The sequence below is a fragment of the Caretta caretta genome, chromosome 10 (genome assembly GCF_965140235.1).
Source record: "Caretta caretta isolate rCarCar2 chromosome 10, rCarCar1.hap1, whole genome shotgun sequence".
Classification (NCBI taxonomy): domain Eukaryota; kingdom Metazoa; phylum Chordata; order Testudines; family Cheloniidae; genus Caretta; species Caretta caretta.
This window is the reverse complement of record NC_134215.1, coordinates 73240468-73263658: the sequence shown is the minus strand read 5'-3', so window position 1 is coordinate 73263658 and position 23191 is coordinate 73240468. Positions and strand designations below refer to the sequence as shown.

Here is a 23191-nt window from a genome sequence, read left to right as displayed (position 1 = left end):
CTCACCAATGTCGAATAGAGGGGAACGATCACGTCCCTCGATCTGCTCGCTATGCCCCTACTTATACATCCCAAAATGCCATTGGCGTTCTTGGCAACAAGGGCACACTGCTGACTCATATCCAGCTTCTCGTCCACTGTCACCCCTAGGTCCTTTTCCGCAGAACTGCTGCCTAGCCATTCGGTCCCTAGTCTGTAGCTGTGCATTGGGTTCTTCCGTCCTAAGTGCAGGACCCTGCACTTATCCTTATTGAACCTCATCAGATTTCTTTTGGCCCAATCCTCCAATTTGTCTAGGTCCTTCTGTATCCTATCCCAATGCAACTGGGTTCCCCCTCTGTTTCCAAAGAGAGAGAATTTTTCCTCCCATTTTAGGAGGCGGCCTGGATATTTCTGCTGGATGCGTGTGACAATGTTTGAGATCCTAAGCTTTAAAGGTGCTGAAGCAGGGCAGGTAAAAATACAAAACATCACAACAACAGGGCCAGATCCTGCTGTGGTGTAACAGGGAAACATTATGAATAAATATGGCTCAACAGCTCTAAAAACAAGTTAATGCTGCAACCCTGAACAAAACTAGAGCATTACCCAAAACAAGAGCATTACATACTTGCACCACGAGTGAGCAAGCCAGTTGAGCCCCTCCAGCTGGTAATCTCGGAGCTCCAGGTTCTCGCCACCAATGTAAGAAGGCTGTTTCTTCAAAGCAACAAACCTGGGTCTCTGCTTCAACACCTAAAAAGGCAGACTCCTTAAACTCACTGAAGAAAAGAATGAGGCAGGCCTTCAAACTCAGTGAATAAAAACTTCAGTGATACATGGGTATGCGGTATATATAGAGAGAGAACTCGTAACTGCAATTTAGCCACACGCTCAGCAGCAACAAGAGCCACCAGCGACAACAGCTTGCTAGCTCCTCCTGCTTGCCCGCCCAATCTCAGAGTATTAGAGCTACAGGAAAGCCCCCTCTGCCTCTTTTCTTTGCTTCATTCTTTTATGATCTCCCTTCCCCCTTCATTTTAATTGATATGGTGCAACATCCTCTATTCCTCTTCCTCCCTGGTGTGTTGCCTTTTCTTTCAGTAATAATAAAACTTTGCATTTCAAACTCCCCTTTTATATGTGGCTCATGAAGCATTTTACAAGTATTAAGCCTCACATTCCACCTATATGTATTATTGTGCCCAATTTATAGATGGGATAAGATGCAAAGGGATTCATCTATCTATCTGTGATATTAGACAAAGAAATTGTACAAAAACAGTGAGCATTCATTCCAAAACACTTGTAGAAGTCTGTTTTCCTTCCTAAGGAAGAGAATATCTATATATATATAAATATATATATATCTATCCAGGAAGTCTGATGTATTTTAGATGGGTAGGAACAAGGACTGTCAAGCGATTAAAAAAATGAATCACAGTTGATCGCACGATTAATCACGCTGTTAAACAATAATAGAATACCATTTATTTAAATATTTTTTGATGTTTTCTAAATTTTCAAATATATCAATTTCAATTACAACACAAAATACAAAGTGTGCAGTGCTCACTTTATATTTATTTTTGATTACAAATATTTGCACTGTAAAATAACAAAAGAAATAGTTTATTTCAATTCACCTCATACAAGTATTGTAGTGCAATCTCTTTATAATGAAAGTTGAACTCACAAATTTAGAATTATGTACAAAAAATAACTGAATTCAAAAATAAAACCATGTAAAACTTTAGAGCCTACAAGTCCACTCAGTCCTACTTCTTGTTCAGCCAATCACTCAGACAAACAAGTCTGGTTACAATTTGCAGGAGATAATGCTGCCCGCTTCTTGTTTACAATGTCACCTGAAAGTGAGAACAGGAGTTCACATGGCACCATTCTAGCTGGCATCGCAAGATATTTACGTGCCAGATGCGCTAAAGATTCATATGTCCCTTCATGCTTCAACCAACATTCCGGAAGACAGGTGTCCATGCTGCTGACAGGTTCTGCTCAATAACGATCCAAAGCAGAGCGGACCAACACATGTTCTTTTTCATCATCTGAGTCAGATGCCACCAGCAGAAGGTTGATTTTCTTTCTCGGGGGTTCAGGTTCTGTAGTTTCTGCATCGGAGAAACTTTTAAAAACTTTGCTTTTTTAAGACTTCTAAAAGCATGCTCCATACCTTGTCCCTCTCAGATTTTGGACGGCACTTCAGATTCTTAAACCTTGGGTTGAGTGCTGTAGCTATTTTTAGAAATCTCACATTGGTACCTTCTTCGTGTTTTGTCAAATCTGCCATGAAAGTGTTCTTAAAACGAACATGTGCTGGGTCATCACCTGACACCGCTATAACATGAAATGCAGGTAAAACAGAGCAGGAGACATACAATTCTCCCCCAAGTAGTTCAGTCACAAATTTAATTAATGCATTATTTTTTTAACGAGTATCATCAGCATGGAAGCATGTCCCCTGGAACAGTGGCCAAAGCATGAAGGGGCATACGAATGTTTAGCAAATCTTACACGTAAATACCTTGCAGCGCTGGCTACAAAAGTGCCATGTGAACACCTGTTCTCACTTTCAGGTGACATTGTAAATAAGAAGCAGGCAGCATTATCTCCTGTAAATGTAAACAAATTTGTTTGTCTTAGCGATTGGCTGGAGAAGAACTAGGACTGAGTGGACTTGTAGGCTCTAAAGTTTTGCATTGTTTTGTTTCTGAGTGCACGTTCTGTAACAAACAAAAAAATCTACATTTGTAAGTTATACTTTCACAATAAAGAGATTGCACTACAATACTTGTATGAGGTGAATTGAAAAATACTATTTCTTTTATCATTTTTACAGTGCAAATATTTGTAATAAAAAATAATAATATAAAGTGAGCACTGTACACTTGGTATTCTGGTGTTGTAAAAGAAATTAATACATTTTTAAAATGTATAAAAACATCCAAAAATATTTAATACATTTCACTTGGTATTCTATTGTTTAATAGTGCAATTAATTGTAAAACATTTTTTTTAATTGTGATTAATTTTTTTGAGTTAATCGTGTGAGTTAACTGAGATCAATCAACAGCCCTAGTAGGAACCTATTACAGACACTTCCCACTGACAAAGTTCCATTGTTATTTCCCTTGAATTCCTGGGTTAACTCAAGCCAGTTCTTGACTCCGCCAGCCTGGCCTTATTCTGCCAGCCAAGGCCTCTGCCAGCCTTGTTCTATGCCAGCCTGGCCTTAGCATGCTGAAGAGACAGTATGGATAGCTCTCCAAAAGGGAGTCCCAGCCATTGTTTTTCAAGGAACAGATGGTGTATGTGTTTCAGGGCCTTGAGAATTGGGAGAAGGAACTGAAAAGGGTGCAGAGAACCCCTGGAAAAAAAACTGACATGCGAGAGGGAGAAAGGCAAAGGCAATCTCCTCAGGTGATAGCCATCCCTGTAGAAAATGTTGCATCAACATATCTAAATATAGCAAGAACTTCGACATTCAGAAACCCAGAGCAAGCCCATCCACAAGAGAGAAAGGAAGCGTGCGAACCTTGCAGTCCCGAGTGGGAATGGTTTTGGAGTTGTTGCGATGGTTGAAGCTGTCAATGCAGTGTTGAAATTTCTTGCTAATCAAGGCCTCGTCTTCCCAGCTGCACTCTGCATAGGGCAACCCCATCCACTTGCACAAATATTCAGGCTCATTAGAGGACAATTTCCGACTGTGAGCTGCAACACATTACAGAAACGCAACCATGACCAACCAAACTCCAAGGCAGTGATGACAGTGACCGCTGCCGCCACAAGACATGTCACGGCTAATAGCATTGTTTAGAGTTGCCAAAAAGGGAGTTAAAGGCCACTTTACCTGGGAACTCAGAATGTCCCATTGCAGACTTGTTGGTCTTCACAGCTACGTTTTACAGAAGCAAACAAAGGAGAGTTTTAGTGTCTTAACCACCAGTATGAGATGCATAAAAGATATTCTACAGTTCCCAACAGTTAGGAGGGGTTTTAAAAAGTTCTCTGCAATGCATAGGAAGATTGTTAGAGAATACCACTCAACTCTTCAGGCCTAGTTTCCAAAGGCGCTGGATACTAACAGCTCCTGCTGAGATCAGTGTGATGTTACTGAGCTGCTCTGAAAGCTACACCACCACATTTTGTCACTACTCATAAAAACCTAAACCCTGAGCTGACATGCAAGCTTCACTGTCAAACCATGTTATCCTGAGAGGTCCTCACAACACTCTACTTTTGCTCTTCTACAGAATCTTTCATCTAAAGATTTCAAAGCACTTTACAAACAGTAATAAATTAATCATGGCATCCCGAGGAAATAGGAATTATTAATCCCACTTTACAGTTGGGACAACTGAGGCAAAGAGAGGGCAAGTGACTTCCTCAAGTTGTTTGCAGATGCATCACTAGAACCCAGATCTACTGTGCTTTAACCTTTAGATTTCAACACATTACAGGATATGTGGCATAAGTTTATTCCCCAAAGAGGTGTGAAAACACCGCACACTCATTTTTGTGACCCAAGTAAAACTTTAATTCCTGGGTTTTACTATTCCTTTATTAGAAAGATGCACTATTTCACTTACCGATCACTCTCTCCACTATCTGATACTGTTTGTTCAACTCTGCAGCAAGCTCCTGTTGGCAGCTGAAGTATTCCACATCTTCAGGAGTTACCTTGGCTAGCCTGGAGAGAAAAGAAATGGGGGTAGGGGGAGACGCATATGTAAGAACAATTCTACTTCTGCTCACTTTATGGGTAGTGATCCTCAAGCTGTTAAAACTCTACCTGCCTATATAATTTCATGAGTTAGGGTAACTCAATCCAAGTTTACAATTGCTTATCAAATACTCCTCTTAATGCTTCTAAAAGAACAGATTATTCACAATGAAACAATACAGAGAAATATATAATGATTTTCCCTGAAACTTTTGTGCTCCTCCACAAAGCCAAAATACATAAGCTTTTACATAAGGAGGGAACCCTCAGCACTCCGGTATCCCACAACATATTGTGATGATATGACAGCTGAAGTAATGTGTCCAGTTCTGGGCACTACACTTCAAGAAAGATGTGGACAAACTGGAGAGGTCCAGGAAAGCGCAACAAAAGTAATAGAAGATTTAGAAAACTTGACCTATGAGGAAAGGTTAAAGAAAACTAGGCACGTTTAGTCCTGAAAAAAACAACTGGGGGTTGGGGGGAAACCTGATAATCTTCAAATATGTTAAGGGCTTTTACAAAAAAGATGGTGATCAATTGCTCTCCATGTCCTCCGAATGTCAGACAAGAAGCAATGAATGGCCTTAATCTAAAACAAAGGAGACATCGAAAGGTTTTCCCGCTATCTAACCTAACAATAAAGGTAGTTAAGCTTTGGAATAGGCTTCCAAAGGAGGTTGTGGAATCCCAGTCATTGTCCAGCCTGTTCTTAAAACCCACCAAACACCTGCCAGGGATGGTATAGATTTACTTGGACCTGCCACAGCACAGGGGGCTGGACTTGGTGTCCTGAGGTCCCTTCCAGCCCTACATTTCTATGAAGTTGCCAACAGGCTCGCAGCTCCCACACGAAGAAACCTCACAGGCGTCTCTTCTACTTGAAGATCTATTCTCTGACAGGGGCATGGGGTAACATTTTCAAAAGGACTTACAGGACCAAGGAGCTTAAGTCCCCTTTTCAACAGTGACTTCGGCACGCAGGAGACTTAGGCAACGTCTGCACCGCAATCAGAAGCGTGAGCTAGCTCAGATCGACAGCAGCATGGGCTGTACAAGCCCTGGGTATGTCCCTGAGCAGCTAGCCGGTGCTGCCACAGCCTTATTGCTATTGCTGTTCTAGTTGCCTCCATCAAACCTAGCTCAGGTATGTCCACGTGCTGCTGTCACACACCTCACTGCAATGCAGACAGACTCTAAGTCTCACTGAAAGTCACTGGCATTTAGATGCCCAAGTGCCTCAATCACCTTCGAAAACAGGACTTAGGGTCAATGTTCCCTGTAAACAGCACGCACATACGACCTCGCCACAACCTTGTATATATTGTGCAGGTGAGAAACTGGCTCACATCTCCTCTTAGAGCTCCAGCAGGGACATGGGGTGGCCATTTAAGACCCTGCTCTGCCTGCAGCCCTCTGCCCACTAACAGGGTACATGAGGTCTCACTCCTTGCTGCAAGGGGGAGCGAAAGCGCTTCTGGTCTTGGGGGGGACACTGCGCTTGGCCCAGCCAGGAGGCAGTGGCGGCAGCGGTGCTGTTGAGGGAGGATGCCCCTCATGCAGAAGCTCAGGTGAGGGGCCCAGCTCTGCAGTGCCAGCCTGGGTGAGCAGAGGCTCAACAGCTGTGGCCTGACAGAGCCACAGCATCCCACACCTGCACATTTGGTTTCCAGTGACACAGCAGTTGCTGATGTCACGAGGCAATGGAGGAGGGAACTGCAGCTTACCCTCCTTCCTGGGAGCAACTGGTGGAGGGTCTGAAACCCCAAGCCTAGGGGAAAGTCAGTCAGACCCACTCACACAGACTTCTAAGGTTGCTCCTACAGAGCAAATGGCTTCCTTCTGGGACCCCACAGATATGCGACACTGGGAGAGACCACCCCCTCGCCACCCCCACCAAGTTAGTTCAGCGTAAGAAGACTTAAAAAAAAAAATAAAAGTGTAAGTTTTCCCAAAGGCAAATAAATGTAGTACACTGTGGAGTTTGTAGCCTGCTCAGTATAAAGAAAGAACGTTGCTTAGAGTACTTTTTGCAAAATTTTACCACTGGGTTATGGCTTACCGCAAGTTCATGTCGAAAGCTCACCACTGAGTTACTGCATTAGAAACTGACCAGTTCACCACAAGCACAATACCCACGAACTTATGTTGAACAGAAGAGAGATTTGTCTTGTCCAGTTGGGCGCCAAAGAAAACAGTTCTGGAACCCTATCCTCAGCTTGATAGGTTTTGCAGGAGGAAACCCAGCTGGGGCGAGGGAGGGGCAAACAAGAGGAAATTCTCAGGCTTTTCAATTTCCCATAACGACTAGCAATATCCCTCCTTATTGAAGATGACAACAGTGATCCAGCATGAACTTCTCGCAAGTTGTCTGAACAGCCGTCACTTGGGCAAAGCTCAGGTGGCCCCTGCTATTGAAGAACCTCCTAAGCAAGGCTCCACACTGATTTTTGTCTTAGGCAAAACGTACCATTGTTTGATTTCATCCTCTTTTTTCTTGAAGTTCTCTAGTTTTTTCAGGCCCTTCACCTTCTGCTGTTGCAGGGACTCTTCACTCTCCCACGTGCTGTGAATGTACGACCAGCTCTTCCACTTGATCAAGTATTGAACCTCTCCCTCATCCTTTTCAGGGTCAAAGTCAGCGCTGGGGTTGCCGTTGGCCTCAGTCTCATACACAGTGGTAGAAGCACCAGTGGCTGAAAAAAAAGTTGCCAATTAAATTAGTTTGCAATTGGTGCTTTTGTTAGCCAGGCACTGAAATAAACTGAACAGAGTTGAAGCAGGGAGTTGTTTTTCTAGCTAGTGCGTCTTTTATGGCAACACATCCCACAAAACATCCCACAGAGCCCCTGATCCTACTACAACCATACAGAAGTATCTCTCGACACAAAATGCCCCTTAGAAATTTTTTTTTTTTTTTTTAAGTACATCAGAAACAGGAAGCCTGCCGAACAATCAGTGGGGCCACTGGACGATTGAGGTGCTAAAGAAGCACTCAAGGAAGACAAGGCCATTGTGGAGAAGTTAAATGAATTCTTCCCATCGGTCTTCACTGTAGAGGAGGTGAGGGAGATTCCCACTCCTGAGCCATTCTTTTTAGGTGACAAATCTAAGGAACTGTCCCAGACTGAGGTGTCAAAAGAGGTGGTTTTGGAATAAATTGATTATATTAAACCAGGGGTTCTCAAACTGGGGGTCGGGACCCCTCAGGGGGTCACAAGATTATTACATGAGGGGTCCTGAGCTGTCTGTCTCCACCCCAAACCCCGCTTCGCCTTCAGCATTTATAAGGGTGTTAAATATATTAAAAAGTGTTTTTTATTCATGGGGGAGGAGGGTCGCACTCAGAAGCTTGGTATGTGAAAGGGGTCACCAGTACAAAAGTTTAAGAACCACTGTATTAAACAGTAATAAGTTGCCAGGACCAGATGATATTCACGCAGGAGTTCTGAAGGAACTCAAATATGAAACTGCAGAACAACTAACTGCGGTATGTAACCAACTGCTTAAAATCAGCCTCTGTACCAGATGATGGAGGATAGCTAAAGTAACGCCAGTCTTTTTAAAAGGCTCCAGGGGCAATCCTGGCAATTACAGGCCGGTAAGCCTAACTTCAGTACCATGCAAATTGATTGAAACCAATTAAAGAACAGAATTATCAGACACCCAGATGAGCACAATGTGTCTGGGAAGAGTCAACACAACTTTTGTAAAGGGAAATAAATCATGCCTCACCAATCTACTAGAATTCTTTGAGGGGGGCCAACAAACACATGGAGAAGGAAATTTAAAAATCCTTCTCCAGTAGTGGAAACCCAAACACTTCAGCAGCATTACACCAGTGCAGGAGAACCAGAGCATGGATGTGACTAGACCCAGAATCCTAGTCTGACTCTCAAAGCTACACACCTCCTTTCTTTCCAACCCTGACGTCCATGACTTTCTCAATGGTCTCGCTGTTGTCCTGCTGTTCATCGGTCCCTTCCCCGGTCATCTCAATCAGGTCATCGGAATCCGTCTCAAAATCATCATCTTCTTTGTAACTGCACAAGACCAAATACCAAGCTGATAAAAAGCTCTCGTCTTTCCTTAAATCTAAAGCCATACGCACACAGCATGGCATGGCACAGGCAAGCCCCTCCAGCATTTATGTTGGGTTTGACGGTGTAATACATTGCTCGAGTTTCTCAGATAAGCCATTCAGCTTGGCTAAAAGTTTACTCTCTACCTCTTAAAAAAACACGGATAGTTATACAAGATCAGACCAGTGGTTCTAGTTCAGTCTCCTGCCTCTGACAGTAGCAGCTGCTTCAGGAGGTAAAAACCCCTGCAGTAAGCAATTATGAAATAACCTGCTTACAGGGAATGTTTCTTTCTATCCCTCACTGGTGAGAGGCTGGTCTATTCCCTGAAGCATGAGAATAATAATACGTTCACTGCTTCAATAGGTGTCCACCAGATGCTGGGAACCCGTATCTCATCTTTTACAAGCTTTTAGCTACTGACAAGTATCTGCATCTGGTAATTTTGCATCCATTTCTGTTAATACTTTGCACTTCTATAGCATCTTTACTCTGATCTCAAAGCATCTTAGAAACATTAACTAAACCACCCAAAACCCATCTGAGGTAGTAAGCAAGTACTGTATGCTTTATAGTAAATGGATACAATGAGCTATCAAGAGGTTAAATGACCAAGAACCAGATCCTGTAAAGAGAACCCAACACAAGAGACAGTGGAGTTCCACGCAGCGTAGAGGTTTGCCTGCAGGGTACTCCTTGCCTTGCTCCAAATCACACAGCAAGTCTGACATTAACCAGGTATCCTGACTTCTAAGCCTCAGCTCTGATGACTACGTAGCTCAAAACCCCTGCAGTACCTGACATTTTTAGCCGCTCTGCGCCGGGTTTGCCTTTTGGGAGTCTCATCGTCTTCATCATCATCTTCATCTTCAGACGAGTCTTGTTTCTTTCTCCTCTTACCACGTTGGGGCTTGTGGGGCTTTTTAACACTGGCTTTGACCACTGCTCTAAAATGAGTATTGATAAAAAGATATAATACAGTGCATTGTACACAAGGAGTGCATTTCAGCAGGCCTTCACAGTCCACAAGGAAGTGTATATCCCAAACATTAGATGCCTAAAGCCTGAATTGCCTCTCACGTACACCAGTGTAAATCAGGAACAACTCCACTAACATCAGTAGAGTTACACCAATGTATACCAGTTTCACATGAGAGGAAAATCAGGCCACAGAATAAGTGAGGATAACAATGAGGGAAAAGATCAGTATGGGCATGTAGACAATGCCCTCTCCATTCAGGGCAGGACTGGTCCCCTCTGCATATTAGCCAGTCATTTAATAAATTACTCAGAGGATGAGGTTTCCAACCGCTTCCCCCAGGAGGCTGTTGCACACTTTGGCTGACTGTTAATTTGTCCCTTGGCTGCTCCCAGAACACACACCTGCTCCCACAGCAATTTCCTATGGAATGTCACTTACTGGGTACCTTTAAAAGCACTGGAAGTTAAAGAGACATACAATATAAAAAGGAAAGTAAATTCAATCCCTCCTCACCTTCTCAGGACTGGTCTCCTGGCTTTAACTTTCTTCTGTTCTGGTTCACTTTCTGCACTGGAGCCTTGCTCCGCACCGTTTTCATCCTCCTCTTCCCCAGAAGCCTCCCTTTTCCATTTACCTCTAGGGACAAAAACAGAAGTCAGGAGGGATACTGGAACTTCAACGCCATTGGCTAGCTAAACAAAGATTCAAGTCCTCAGGTTTAAATGCCAACACATGAGCTCCAGGACACAGAAAGTTCAACACTGGAACTGCAATATAATCACTTGTTCAGCACTGGTAATGAGGGAAAGCACCTGCGTTTCATGTTGTGATTCCCTACTTCTAGCCCTATACCTCAATCACCGAGACTTTACCCAATCTAGTCATGCATTTTCTAAAGTCAAAGCAATGCTGGAAACATAGTAATATGGTACATTTAATAGAGCTGCCATTTCTTACAACTTGAAATGTAAGCACTCCATTTTATTTTTAATATTTATTTATGCATTCTGAGCTTATCTGGGGAACCCTAAGAGTGGTTTCTAGGACTACTGCCTACATATTTCGGAAAAGCATTGGCTTTGGAATAGTGAGTGTGGTCTACGTCAGTGGTTCTCAACCAGGGATCCGGGGCCCCCTGGGGGGTCGTGAGCAGGTTTCAGGGGGTCTGCTAAGCAGGGCTGGCATTAGACTTGCTGGGGTCCAGGGCAGAAAGCCGAAGCCCCACCTCATGGGGCTGAAACCTGACTAACTTAGCTGCATGGGGCCCCCTGTGGCATGGGGTCCCAGGCAGCTGTCCGGCTTGCTTCCCCTTAACACTGGTCCTAGCTTTTATATGCAGAAAAACAGTTGTGGCACAAGTGGGCCGTGGAATTTTTATAGCACGTTGGGGGAGGCAGGCTCAGGAAGGAAAAGGTTGAGAACCCCTGGTCTACGTTACGACACATTCACATATATATTCTAGGTTCTCACAGAACCTTATTCTGTTGCTCCTTATTGTATCAGGTCACATACAAATTATTTAAAACTCTAGATGCTTAAAGATTTTTAAGAGCATAAGAAAAGGAACTAGATTGTGTGTGCTTTCACAAGTATGAAATTCTCTTTTTATTGGGAAGACAAGCCTGTACGAACATGTTGAATGGAAAAGGTGACATTACATGAATGTAAAGGAATACCGTCAAGCAGATGGGTGGGGGGGGGGTGTTATTTTACAACATGAGAGCTCTCCAGAAGTTTATTTTATTTTATAAGAGAATAATATGAAACCTAATATGAAGACCAAAAAACCATGCAAATATCTCTAATCAAAATTATTTTTTTAGGGGCTCAGGACTTTAAGTTTTCTTTCCAGTGCTGGAAACCTGAAAAACATAAGCATTAAACTAGTGCATGAAAGAGCCAAAAGAGGTGAAACCAACTAACAGCAGAAAGCGAAGCTGACCAGCTCCCTGCTGAAGCTGAGTAAAGCGCAAAAAAGTAAACAAACAGATTTATAAATGGCAGGTTGTTTTACAAGTTGTTTCAGGTTTTATAATTTGAAGTGTTATTAATGAAAACCGATTACATGATTTTTATGTATGTTTATCTTTACAGTGTCCCTCAAACATAGCTGAATGCCAACTGTCTGTTAAAATTTAGAATAAAACCTTATCAATTCAAAACCCTCTCCATAGAGACTTACGGTTTTCTCATTTGCTTCTGGCCTCTTCTTTTTGGGCTTTCATTTTCAGATTCACTACTTGCCTTTAATTAAAAGAAAAGATCAGGTTGTAGACTTCACTCCATATTCTTTCCTTTAAGAAGCCACTGAAACACACACATGGTCTAAGCTTCAAAGCAGCCCAAGGACTATCCCTTGCTGCAATGCTAACATTAAAACATGACACTATTGTGCAACCATACCACTTAATAAAGGTGACCAGCTACCCAACACCATTAACTTTGGATTCTGTAGACAGTGGTCACAAGGTTAGTGCAATTGCTTTCAGAGGATGAGGGATTACAAATGCAACTCAGAAGAAAGGGTGAAAAGCTCTAGGGTAACATGCATCTTGCAGTTCTGGAGCCTCCGGAAGGGACAGGCTACAAACCACCTACGACTAATGATCAGACTAATGATCAACTTCTAGCGACAACCAATGCCTGTGTACTTAGTGGTGGCAGCTGCAAGGTTCACATTACACCTACTCTCCAAAGCGTACATTTGCTTCTAACTTACTTCAGGGTGCACTTCAAATGGCAAGTTTAATCTATGAAGTCATGCACTGCTAGGGTCCTAGAGATCATATGCACTGTAGAAGAAAGATGATAGGCCGCGATGCTTTTGCAAAGAGTTCCTAGATTTGAAGGTTGAAAATCATTCCAAGTGTGTGAGAGTGGGGGTGGAAGGGTATGACCCGGTGTTCTTTGGTCAGTCAGAGCCAGATCTTGCTCTCTTTCAGGGCCCAGCGTAAGGTAGATCTACTGTTTCAGGCTTTTGACTGAAGACATGTTGGTGGAGAACATGTTTACAGTGTTGTCAGCGCTCATGGTTTTATCATGTGCCTCATGACAGCTGGTGTTTTTCTTGAAGGCCTAGCTCCTGGAGCCATGCAATTACATGAGAATCTTAAGCTACATGAAAATATTCCTATTTTCATTTAAAAAAAAGTTTCTAGCCCACCCTAGTGTTTGCAGAGAAAAACCTGGAAAATGTGACCCTGGCATGTCTTAAAGCTGCAAAAACAAGACAGCAATGAGAAAGAACCCTTTCTTAAGAAAAAAAAATCTCATGAGTTTTTGGGGCCTGACTCACGATTTCTGAACATTTGGGGTTGGCAAAATTGTGTTTAGTTCCATTTACAGGGCAGGTCACTGATCATTACAACTTGAGTGTTTTGTTATTTAAAATTATGAATGTGAACTAAGTGTCTGATGGGCACATTTTACGAGTGTAAAAACAGTACAGTTAAGTTAAAACCATGAAGTTCTTAGTCCTCCAGTTCCCAGACAGAACCAAGAAATCTTGTATGGGAGAAAAATAAAGGGAAGAAACTTTCTTTAAAAAGGTTATTCTCTCCACTAGAATCATGTGTCTGTACTTTATTGTTCTCTACTCCCTCAACAAGACAGCAATTGGATGATTGAGAAAAAGCTGCATTCATGCTTCTTAATCTGCACGCTCCAATACCCTGAAATCAAGTCATCCCTCCTGATTAGCTCTTAGCTTGAGATGTATTCTCTGACTACCGCTGTAATACTTTTTTACCAAGGTGTCATTAACTCAGAGGTAATGTAAAAAAAGACAACCGATTCACGCACCAAACCCTGTTTTATTTAACATGGTCCAGTCATATAAGCAGGTTATCAGATACAGGGCACTCCCACATGAACAAACCGCCCTGTCTAGTGCACTTGACACACACATATAAAACACAATGCACCCATATCAGTGTGTGGGGGGGGGGGGTGGAGGGGGACACAGAATCCAATGAGAAATTTCTCAAGATCATATTAGAATTACAGAAAGAGATGCAAAGATTATTTGTTCTATGCATTTTGCTGATTTGTAATCTTCCTCTGGAAACTGCTTTTTGCTGCAATATATAGACATGTCACAACTGACCATCGTTTTGGTTTGTCATTCAGAAAGGGCCGCTTCAAGCTGGGGCTGTAATTCGCAGCTCCAGAAGACAGACCCACAACCAGCTTTGATCAAGCTAGCATGCTACAGATACAATATATCCTCAGCAGCACGAGCAGTGGGAAGGGGCTAGACACCACAAGAACATGCCTAGCATCTCATACAGAGTGGCTGGCCCCACCCACCACCACAGCAACGCGATCGTAAACCATGCTAATTCAAGCAGAGCTAGTGCAGGTATGTCTCCTCAAGCGGGGAATTACACCCCAAGCTCAAAGTGCTGACACACCCAAAGATGGCGTCCACTGTTCGTATGCTGGCACTCCGATTTGCACCACCCACCCAACCATACCGTACCTTATCACGAGCTCTTGAGGATTAAGCCTTCCAGTGCAATAATTTTTTAAAACCTCCCGGGAGAGAACACCCAGCAAAGATATTTTCTCTACCTTCCCCTCTGAAACATGGATTTGGCCTCCATTATTTGGTTTGGGGAAGGCATGAGGGGATATTAATATTCCAGGTATACCCAATTTGGTGTACTATTTCTCATACCACAACCTGAGAGCTAATACTGCGCAGGCTGGAAGCTGCAAGGGGTTGAATCCTCCAGTGAAGTGTGAGCACCTGCAGCCCAGTGCATGATCCAGCCCGATGTCACAATGCAGGGAACAACCAAACAAAGCTTATACTTCAGTGACATTAATACAAGAACTTTGTGAAACAGCGTAAGCTGAAATGTTCATTCAGGAGACAGCTCATGGACGCTGGAGAATGCACCCCTCACTTCCACTTTCTTCCTATTCCTTTACTTCAATCTTTTTCCATCTTCCCTCTCATTGGTTTCTTTTCTTATTTGCACTGCACCCAACTGTTTGAAAAACTCTCCCTATGATCTGAGACAGTTTTATCTGTGACAATATTTTGTAGTGAACTTGTGTTTATGAATCCGTGCATTGTGCCATCTGACTGCGATCAACATAAAATTAAAAACAAAAAAAAAACAATCCGGTAAATCAGGCTGATAAACATGATGAACCATATCACTGCAACAAAGTTTAAGCAGAATCCACCATGGATTTCAGTCCTGTCATTGCAGGAAAATGTATGAACCACTACTAGATATCGATTCTCTATTATTTTGCCAAGAATAAAGCTTGGTTAAAAAACCTCTATAGGATGCATTCTTGCCCTTCATTAGCGATCTTTCCTTCTCACTCAACTATTTAAAGTATGCTGTAATTCTCCCCTTCCCCGCCCCCGGTTTGGGATCCTTCTCAAGCAACGGTTTTATCCCTTTCCTCACCACATCTATTTTTTTGCTTCGTCTTTTGATAAAACATGAATAAAATGAGCTAAGTTTATTCAGTCAAACTCTCGCCACAGGAATTTGGGTTAGAAAAGGATCCAGTTTGGAAGAGAACAACAATACCATTTTGTTGCACACACTCTTTCTAAGGGTATGTCTTCACTACCAATGTTAATGTTCTGCTGGGGCAGTGCTTTAACGTGGCTGCATAGTTGGCTGTAACAACAACAAAAAACCCCACCCCCACGAGGGGAGTAGCTTCCATAAGCACATCCCTCACCCTCTAATTCTGCTAACTCCCCATTTGCTTCAGGGAACAGTTAGAACAGTTAGACAGCTGTGGTCAATAGAGACTTTCCTGACAGCCCACAGAATAAAATACTTAGAACCAAGCAGCCTGGCATGGCCCATGACAGAGTCTTTGGCTCACCTCACAGTATTAAAAAGTTTAAGAATCACTATGGTAGATCAGGTAACTACTGCAGATCATGTTTTAGGTGGTAATTTCTTCTAGACAAGGATTTGTTCATTTTGGGTCTTGTACTGGCCCAAGCATGTGGTAACAATTTAATAAGGAATTAACACCAATAATGCTCTCTACAGCTGATCATCATTCAGGCTTCCTATACCGCCTGGGTTCTTAAACCATCTAGCTTTGCTGCAGTTGTCCTTTTATGCTGCTCTCAAAATGCAGAGGAATCCAGATTGATGAAAAGGTTAATTTTTTCCTGCTTGATGGAATATCCCACTAGGTAGTAATAGGAGTATCTGAACCTTAAAAACTAAAATAAGTCAGAGAATTAATAAAGTAATCAATTTCTTGAATTGTTTTTTAAAATAAAGCAATATATGTTGTGTGGTACAACAAGAGTCCTCTCTTTCATTATATGGGTGCTAAGAGTGCTCAGCTTTGCAGGCTCCTAACCATTCCAATCATGAGACAACTTTCTTATCGCAAAAGAGTTATGCCCGTTAGCCCATACTGATTTACTGAATGCCTTAGAATATTTTCAAAGGGCAACCGCTGTGAAATTCCCGCTGTGAAATTCCCACTTCCCACGAGTGTGACTTACTGTGGTTCTGTTAAATACCAAGAGAATTAATGGGTGAGCACGGTTCTTCCTGCACACTGTCACACAGTTTCAAAAGTCTCTAGTTCCTGGATGTTTTACTAAAAGTCTCTGCAAAGATGTTTAACAAACATATAAATCTTGTCTTTCACTTCCTGATCTTCTAGCCCAGGTCAGTGTTACCATCTCTGATGGCAGTCTCAGCAGAGAGACCTATGACTGAATGGTCCCTAGAGACTGAACTGTCCTCTCAATCAGATAAGTCATCTGGTGAAAGAATGTGAGCCTGCAATGATGCCTGATCCATGCTTTTCACTAGAGCCACACCAAAGTTTTAGGAAAGAAGGCAGATAAAAAGCTCCTTTACATTGTGATGGAAACCCCAAACAGCAAGTGGGCAGAGCACATCATTGATGATGGGCTTGACCCCGCAATTTAACAACCACCCACAATGTGCAGAGCACCCTGAGCTCCCAGTGACTTCAGTAGGAGACTACAATGCTCAGCACCATGCAGGATCAAGCCATAAATAAACTATCCTCCCCATCCCCCCTTAACCTTTTTGTCTCCAAAATCAAGACTTTTGATCTCCTCCTCATTGTGAGGCCCGACGCTGTGCTAGTGACCAAGTCACACCCTCCATCAGACTCTGCTGCAGATGGGAGTCGCCCTACAGGAACCAGTTGGCCCTGCTTTGAAGGGAAGGTATGGATTTGTATTTGATTGGGATTCTTTTAGTGGGGTTTTGTGGGAGGGCGGCTGAAGGTTTTGGGTTTTTTTTGTTTTTTACAATATTGTGTGGTATAGCAAAGTTTTTACATCTTGGATTTTTTTTTTTTCAAACTGTACCTTATATAGTAAGGAATTAAAGATATCGGAAAAGAAAACAACATTTGCAAAACCACGTAATATTGTAAAACAAAAAAGGATGGGACTTACCTGAGCCCCCTACAGGGCACTCTGGTCTGCAGCGGAGATCTGTGATGGGTGTGACATCACCAGCATAGTGCATGCTGGGGGCATCGCACAGAGAGGCAGCCAGCGAGTCTGGACTTTGCGGAACTTGAAAAGGAAAACAAAAGCTAAGTCAATTATGTGCTAAATGCCCTTCTTACCTCCTGCTGCTGCTATTCAGGGCATTCAGCAGTCTGGAATTTTCTGAGTTTAGTTGCATGGTGCAGATCACATGATCCAGTGGATAAAGTACCAAACTAGGAGTCAGGAGATCTGGAGTCTATTCCCTGACACACTGTATGACAGTGAAAGTAATTTAGGCCAAAATTTTCAAACCTTGGTACCTAGTTGTTTGGTGTCTAAACCCATATATAAGCACCTACCCCTAAAGTGGCCTGATTTTCAGAAGATTCCAAAACGAGCTACAGGTGCCTTGCCCCTCTGAAAAAAAATCACGCTGCTCACTTTAGGGCCCTTAACTTTGAACATTTCAGCCTGAACCTCTCTGTGTTTCAGCTTCCCCATCTGTAAAACAGGGAGAATGATGCTTAGCCTCCTTGGAGATCTGCAGATGAAAAGCACTGTGTAGACAGAAACAAGCACAGCAGCTAATTTCTCCATTTCTGTAGTATGTTTTGATGGCTGGAATCATTTAAAGTTCTGGCTGCCAGACTCTAACAAACTCATCTTTCATTGTCCCTCACATTAAATTCAAATGTAAGATTTTCCCCAATACGGAGGGGAAGAAGTGATAGTTCATAAAGCTGAACTCTCACACACAAACACACTAATCACTGTGATCCACTCGAGGACATAGAGCAAAGACTGTTTTATTGTTGTAAGGTGTTTCTGGGAAGTTTCCTTTATGTTTTTTACACGGACTCCCTCTCTCTGATCCACATTTCTACAACAGAGCATGACTTGCATTAGGCCCCACTCCAGCAATCAGATCCATGCATGGAGACCTGAATGGCCTTGCAGAGCTCAGTGACTCCACAAGCCTCTGTCCAAGTGGATTGGACTGCAGGATTGGGACCTTCATTTGCAAAATCCAGCTTCCACAAATCTGCCTTGAACTCAGTGTTTAAAAGGTGACACAGATCAGAACTGCCTTTGTTCTTTTGTGTGTTTTTTTTTATTTTAAATATTCCCTCATCTCATCTTTTTTTTTTTCTTACCTCTTCTTTTATATTAAATCGCGATGGTTCTTGTCTGCTTCGGTTTGATCTCCTAACCCCATAAACATCAGGATATTCTTCCCACATCTGCAAAATAAACAGACCATCAGAAGGCCTGCTTCACCCCAATTATTGCTATCATTTTAGATAAGTTTAAGAGTGAACCTCTGATGAATCAGTATGGCACCGGTACGGGGCTTTTGGTGGGAGGGATGGTTAGGTAAGTTATGGAAACTTATGAAACATGACTGAAAGGATCATGGATCATTTTTGACTATATGCCTAGCAATGTTTTATAACATGTTTAATTTCAGCAGTCTCCCACTACATTTATTATACTGAGTTGTCCCTCCCACAGCTACAAAAAAACTTCAAGGTTTATTTATGCTGTAGAAGGACAGGTATTTGAATACCCGGTCTCTCCAAGTGTCCCTGTTGGAATACAAAAGAGGAACCAAAGAAGGAACAACTCTGCATTTTCATATGAACAAACTGAGCTATTTATTTCAGCTAGAGAGACGAAAAGCTTTTTAAAATTCCCCACTCCATTTACATTAGACTTGTGACAATGCTCAGTACTTCTCTCTATGCAAGAGGCTCTACAGCAGAGGTCCCGAAACTGTGGGGGCAGGGAGGAACACGCAGCAGGGACCAGACTAGCCACCATGAGTGGTGAGGAGGGAGCGCCACCCAGCCCTGCTTCGGCCCTGCCCCCTGCCGTGACCCTGCCTCCCAGCCCCCGACTGCATCTCTCTTCTCGCCCCAACCCCCAGCTGCAGCCCCAGACTCTGCCTCCTTACCCTGCCGCCCCACTCCCGGCCCCCAAAGGGAGGGGGCATCAACAGGTGTAAGGGGGGACATGACCTTGAAAAATTTGGGGACCACTACTCTACAGGCTCAAAAGGACAAATCTCTCTGACCAGAAGCACCTGCCCCAATTTCTCCCCTAGGGAAAACCCCATTGGGCTAACTGAACAGCTCAATGACATACGGGTCACCTCAGCTATCCTGAAAGCCCAGTAGATCAGTGTACACTTGTATCCCAAAGATGCCAAGTGGATCTTGCAGGGCCCAGGGAGAAGAACTCCTGCAGAGCTAGAAATTCCACCCACTCTTGCAGGTCTGTGCTAATCGAATTCAGCTGGACTTCTGATTGCCTGAGTGCAGGTGACTTTCATTATCCTGACAGCTCAACACAGCATTTATAGAGTACTGACTGCCTCTAAAGCTCCCTCTATAGCTTTTAACTGAGTTTGTAAACAGCTAGTAACATGGTTGGCTCTGGAAACAGCTTGTATCACACATAAAGTGGTTAACTATAGCAGCTAACGATGTATTGCGCTTGCCAGAGGCCTAAGCTGTCAAATTGTCTTCGTGTAACCAGGGTGAAACACTGGGTTTTTGCAACGTAGATGGGATCCCCCAACCATGCCTGCATAACTATTTGGCCAGTCCCTCCTCTCAGCATTCTGTGACATAGGATGTCCCCTAACCCATATAGTACTGGTGCTATTCTGAGCACATATCCTCCAAGGTACTCTATCCATTATAAAGTCCGATGGCATACCTGCCCACATCTTCCCGGAATGCACTGTGGCTAGACACTGTTACTGGTACAGGTAGTGCTCCACGAACCATGTTGCTGTAACCATGTCAAATAAGAGTTTTGCAAACTGCTTACAAAAGCATGGTCTGTTATACTTGTGCGGCCAGGCCCTTTGGAGGAGAAAGGAGACAACTACAACCTGAGGGAAGGTGTAGGTACAGATATGTGGATGACATGGGACACTAATATTGGTGAGTAAGTTCCCTCTACGCTGCGCTGCGCCAGCCTATTAAGCAACACACAGGCACTCAGGGCTGCAGCGGGGAGAGAGCCTCTCCCCCAGTCCCAGACCTGCCTCCATATTGGTGCACATAAAATTCTGCACATGTGTGGGAAAAATTAGTGGGAACACTGTTGGTGAGACACCTGAAGCCAGAATGGACAGAGACAAACCTCAAGAATTAGTAATTTGTAAATGATCTCATCACCTGGGCTTACATGCGCCTGCTGAGTCTAATCTGGCAACCCCTTATTGCCCCTATTAGGCTTTATCTCCATTTTATGGTCTTCTAAAGATATTCGCCTCCATCCCACAAGTATCCTTAAAAGCACTAGCAAGAGAAGGATATCTAAATATACTAACAGGTACAAAAGTGACACCTGGGATGAACGCATGATGAAGGCAGGACTGTCACCAGCACGGGGTTCTGGTACATTTACAAGTGGTTATAAAGAAACACTACAAAGGAGAGGTTTCTTGTAGAAAATATACCTCTTGGGCATATACATACCCAGAAATAAATCAGAAGCCTGTTCAATCACAGGCTGTTTCAATCAAAAAAAACAAAGGAAAAAATCCCATTCAAATCTCTTTCTTTCTTTAATTGAAAGGTTTTCAGAGCAGGGACCGACTCCCACATCTGTTTGCACAGCGCCAACACAATGGGGCCCAATTCTGACTGAAGTCTCGCTGGTCATAGCTGTAAGGTGAATATGGTATGATAAAAATTCATTGCACTGGTTAGTCCAGCGGATGTAATTCCAATAGCCCCAAACAGCTACACCCAGCAGAGGCAGGAAGCAAAATGTCCTCTGTTACAGGAATTAAGGAAGATGGGCACTTTTCTCATTTGAAAGTCCCCCAATCTGTTACATGTCTTGTGTATGTTATTTAGAATCCTGCATATGGATCTGTTTTTTCTCAGATATGTTTTGATGTTCATCTTCTAGAGATGTGCTGCTAAGAGTCCATAAAGGAAGAGACATAACTTCCTTCGGCCCCCACTAAACAACAATAAAACAGAAAGTTAAGTTTTGTGTTACTGTTACTGCCTTAAAAAATACATCCATCCTTGCCACTCTTAACATGCGAGGCTTAACTAAAACCCGAGCAGGCAGCATAATGGTTCTCAGGCAGCTGAGATGGAACATCCATTGTGAACAATTAAAATTCACTGTTTTATTCCCTGCAGGCACTTGAAGAGTTTAGGCTTTAGGCACCATGCTTCCCCAAAACCTAGCAAACAAAGTAGCTTTCTCCAAGAACTGACTTACGTGAATGTGTTGTATTTGGACTTCGCAATCTGGGACTTCAAACCACAAATGACAATAATCATACAGTCATACAGCACAAAATGTATAGACTGGTTAGTCTGACCTGACTCCTTTTCTGCAAGTCCGCTACATTTGCTGGGTTTCCACATCCTAAATGCAGCGGGGTATGGAGCCCCCTGGGGGGCCGCAAGCAGGTTTCAGGGGTTCCGCCAAGCAGGGCCGGCATTAGACTTGCTGGGGCCCATGGCAGAAAGCCGAAGCCCCAAGGAATGGGGCTGAAACCCAGGGCTCCGAGCCCCGCCACCCAGGGCTGAAGCTGAAGCCTAAGCAACTTAGCTTCATGGGGTTCCCTACGGTGTGGGGCCCCCCAGCTGTTGCCCTGATTGTTACCTCCTAATGCTGGTCCTGGCTTTTATATGCAGAAAAACAGTTGTTATGGGACAAGCGGGACATGGGAGTTTTTACAGCATGTTGTGGGGGCCTCAGAAATCAAAAGGTTGAGAACCCCTGCCCTAATGGACACCCTCCCTCTTTTCCCCCAACTCACTCTCTACCGCTTTTGACTATTGAGACTGCAAATAACCAGATTATTTTTTTAAGAATAATAACCCAGATAAATCTGCTGTTTTACCGTCCTGGCTGTATCCACACCAGGATAAAAAACTTAGTCCAAGCATGAGTTCTCAACCTGGGGGTCACGACACGACACCAGGGTGAGTACACCAACAGGTGTCAGGGAATTGCCGTCCCCCACCCTTCCTATATGGCTAAATGGGACAAGGACGCTGGCTACAACTGAGGGGGATCAGCTGGGAGGAGGGATGCCCAATACGGAAAAAGCTGAATACTACAGATCCAGAGGAATTAGGCAACAGGAAATCCACTTCCTTTTAGACCCACAATGATGGAATTAAAATAGTGAGCTGAAGGGAACATGGCTCCCATGAATATTGGGCACAGGTTCCCATCTTTGGGCATGTTCCACTAGGAAGCTTTACTACTTTTACCTACATGAGGGGGAGCCAGATGAAATAATGAAACCTTTTTACTGACAGTTCATATCTGCCTCCTGCATTCTGTCAGTCAGCCCCGTCACTATCTATCCCAGCCCCACAGCGTAAATCTCAAGCTGTCACACGGAATCTCCTATTTGCATACATCACACAAGCTGGATGAGATATACAGGGAGTGACTGACAAGATGAGCAAGGAAGCCAGCACCAAGAGGGTGCCTTTTTCTGAGAAGGCTGGCAAAGCGGCCTGGAGGCCAACAACAGTTTTGCTAGTGTACTGCTCTCTGGTCCTTCATTCTGAGCAAGGGTTTGACAGTACCTGGTTAGGTTATATATACATGGCTAGTTAAAGTGACAGGGACAATACCTTTTTTACATCTGCTATCCTTTCCTTCTTGCTGGCTGGTTTTTCTTTGGTTTCAGGTGGGGTCTGCTGGGATTTCGAACCTGTTGACTCGCTTTCAGATTCAGATTGGCTTTCGGAGGACTCTGAGCTGCTGTTTGTCTCGCTGCCATGCTCACTGCCCTGTTCGCTCCCCTGCTCGCTTTCAGATTGGCTTGCAGAGTCGGAGCCAGAGGCCTCTTCAGATGCTGAGTGACTAATGGTAAAGAAAGAAGGAATTAATTTTAACTGCGCTACGACTGTATCCAAGGTACGATAT

General features: G+C 43.5%; 1 protein-coding gene across 7 annotated transcripts in view; it reads right to left on the bottom strand.

The window, feature by feature from the left end:
- Positions 1 to 23191, bottom strand: part of CHD2 (chromodomain helicase DNA binding protein 2) — an 87731-nt gene that overhangs the window by 46383 nt on the left and 18157 nt on the right. For 4 of the 7 annotated variants that reach the window (XR_007358925.2, XM_048867821.2, XM_048867820.2 and 1 more), the window contains exons 3-13: positions 22897 to 23128; positions 18418 to 18504; positions 11966 to 12027; positions 10297 to 10419; positions 9599 to 9748; positions 8629 to 8762; positions 7190 to 7415; positions 4586 to 4686; positions 3847 to 3891; positions 3532 to 3707; positions 610 to 734 (exon numbers count right to left, since the gene is read on the bottom strand). Coding sequence is in view for 6 of the 7 variants with exons in the window: in XM_048867821.2 (XP_048723778.1) it covers positions 610 to 734; positions 3532 to 3707; positions 3847 to 3891; positions 4586 to 4686; positions 7190 to 7415; positions 8629 to 8762; positions 9599 to 9748; positions 10297 to 10419; positions 11966 to 12027; positions 18418 to 18504; positions 22897 to 23128 (1461 nt within the window). In the remaining variant the exon portion in view is untranslated. Of the gene's footprint in view, positions 1 to 609; positions 735 to 3531; positions 3708 to 3846; positions 3892 to 4585; positions 4687 to 7189; positions 7416 to 8628; positions 8763 to 9598; positions 9749 to 10296; positions 10420 to 11965; positions 12028 to 17224; positions 17348 to 18417; positions 18505 to 22896; positions 23129 to 23191 lie in introns of those variants that run through there. The other 3 variants (XM_048867826.2, XM_048867822.2, XM_048867828.2) reach the window with 3 other exon arrangements.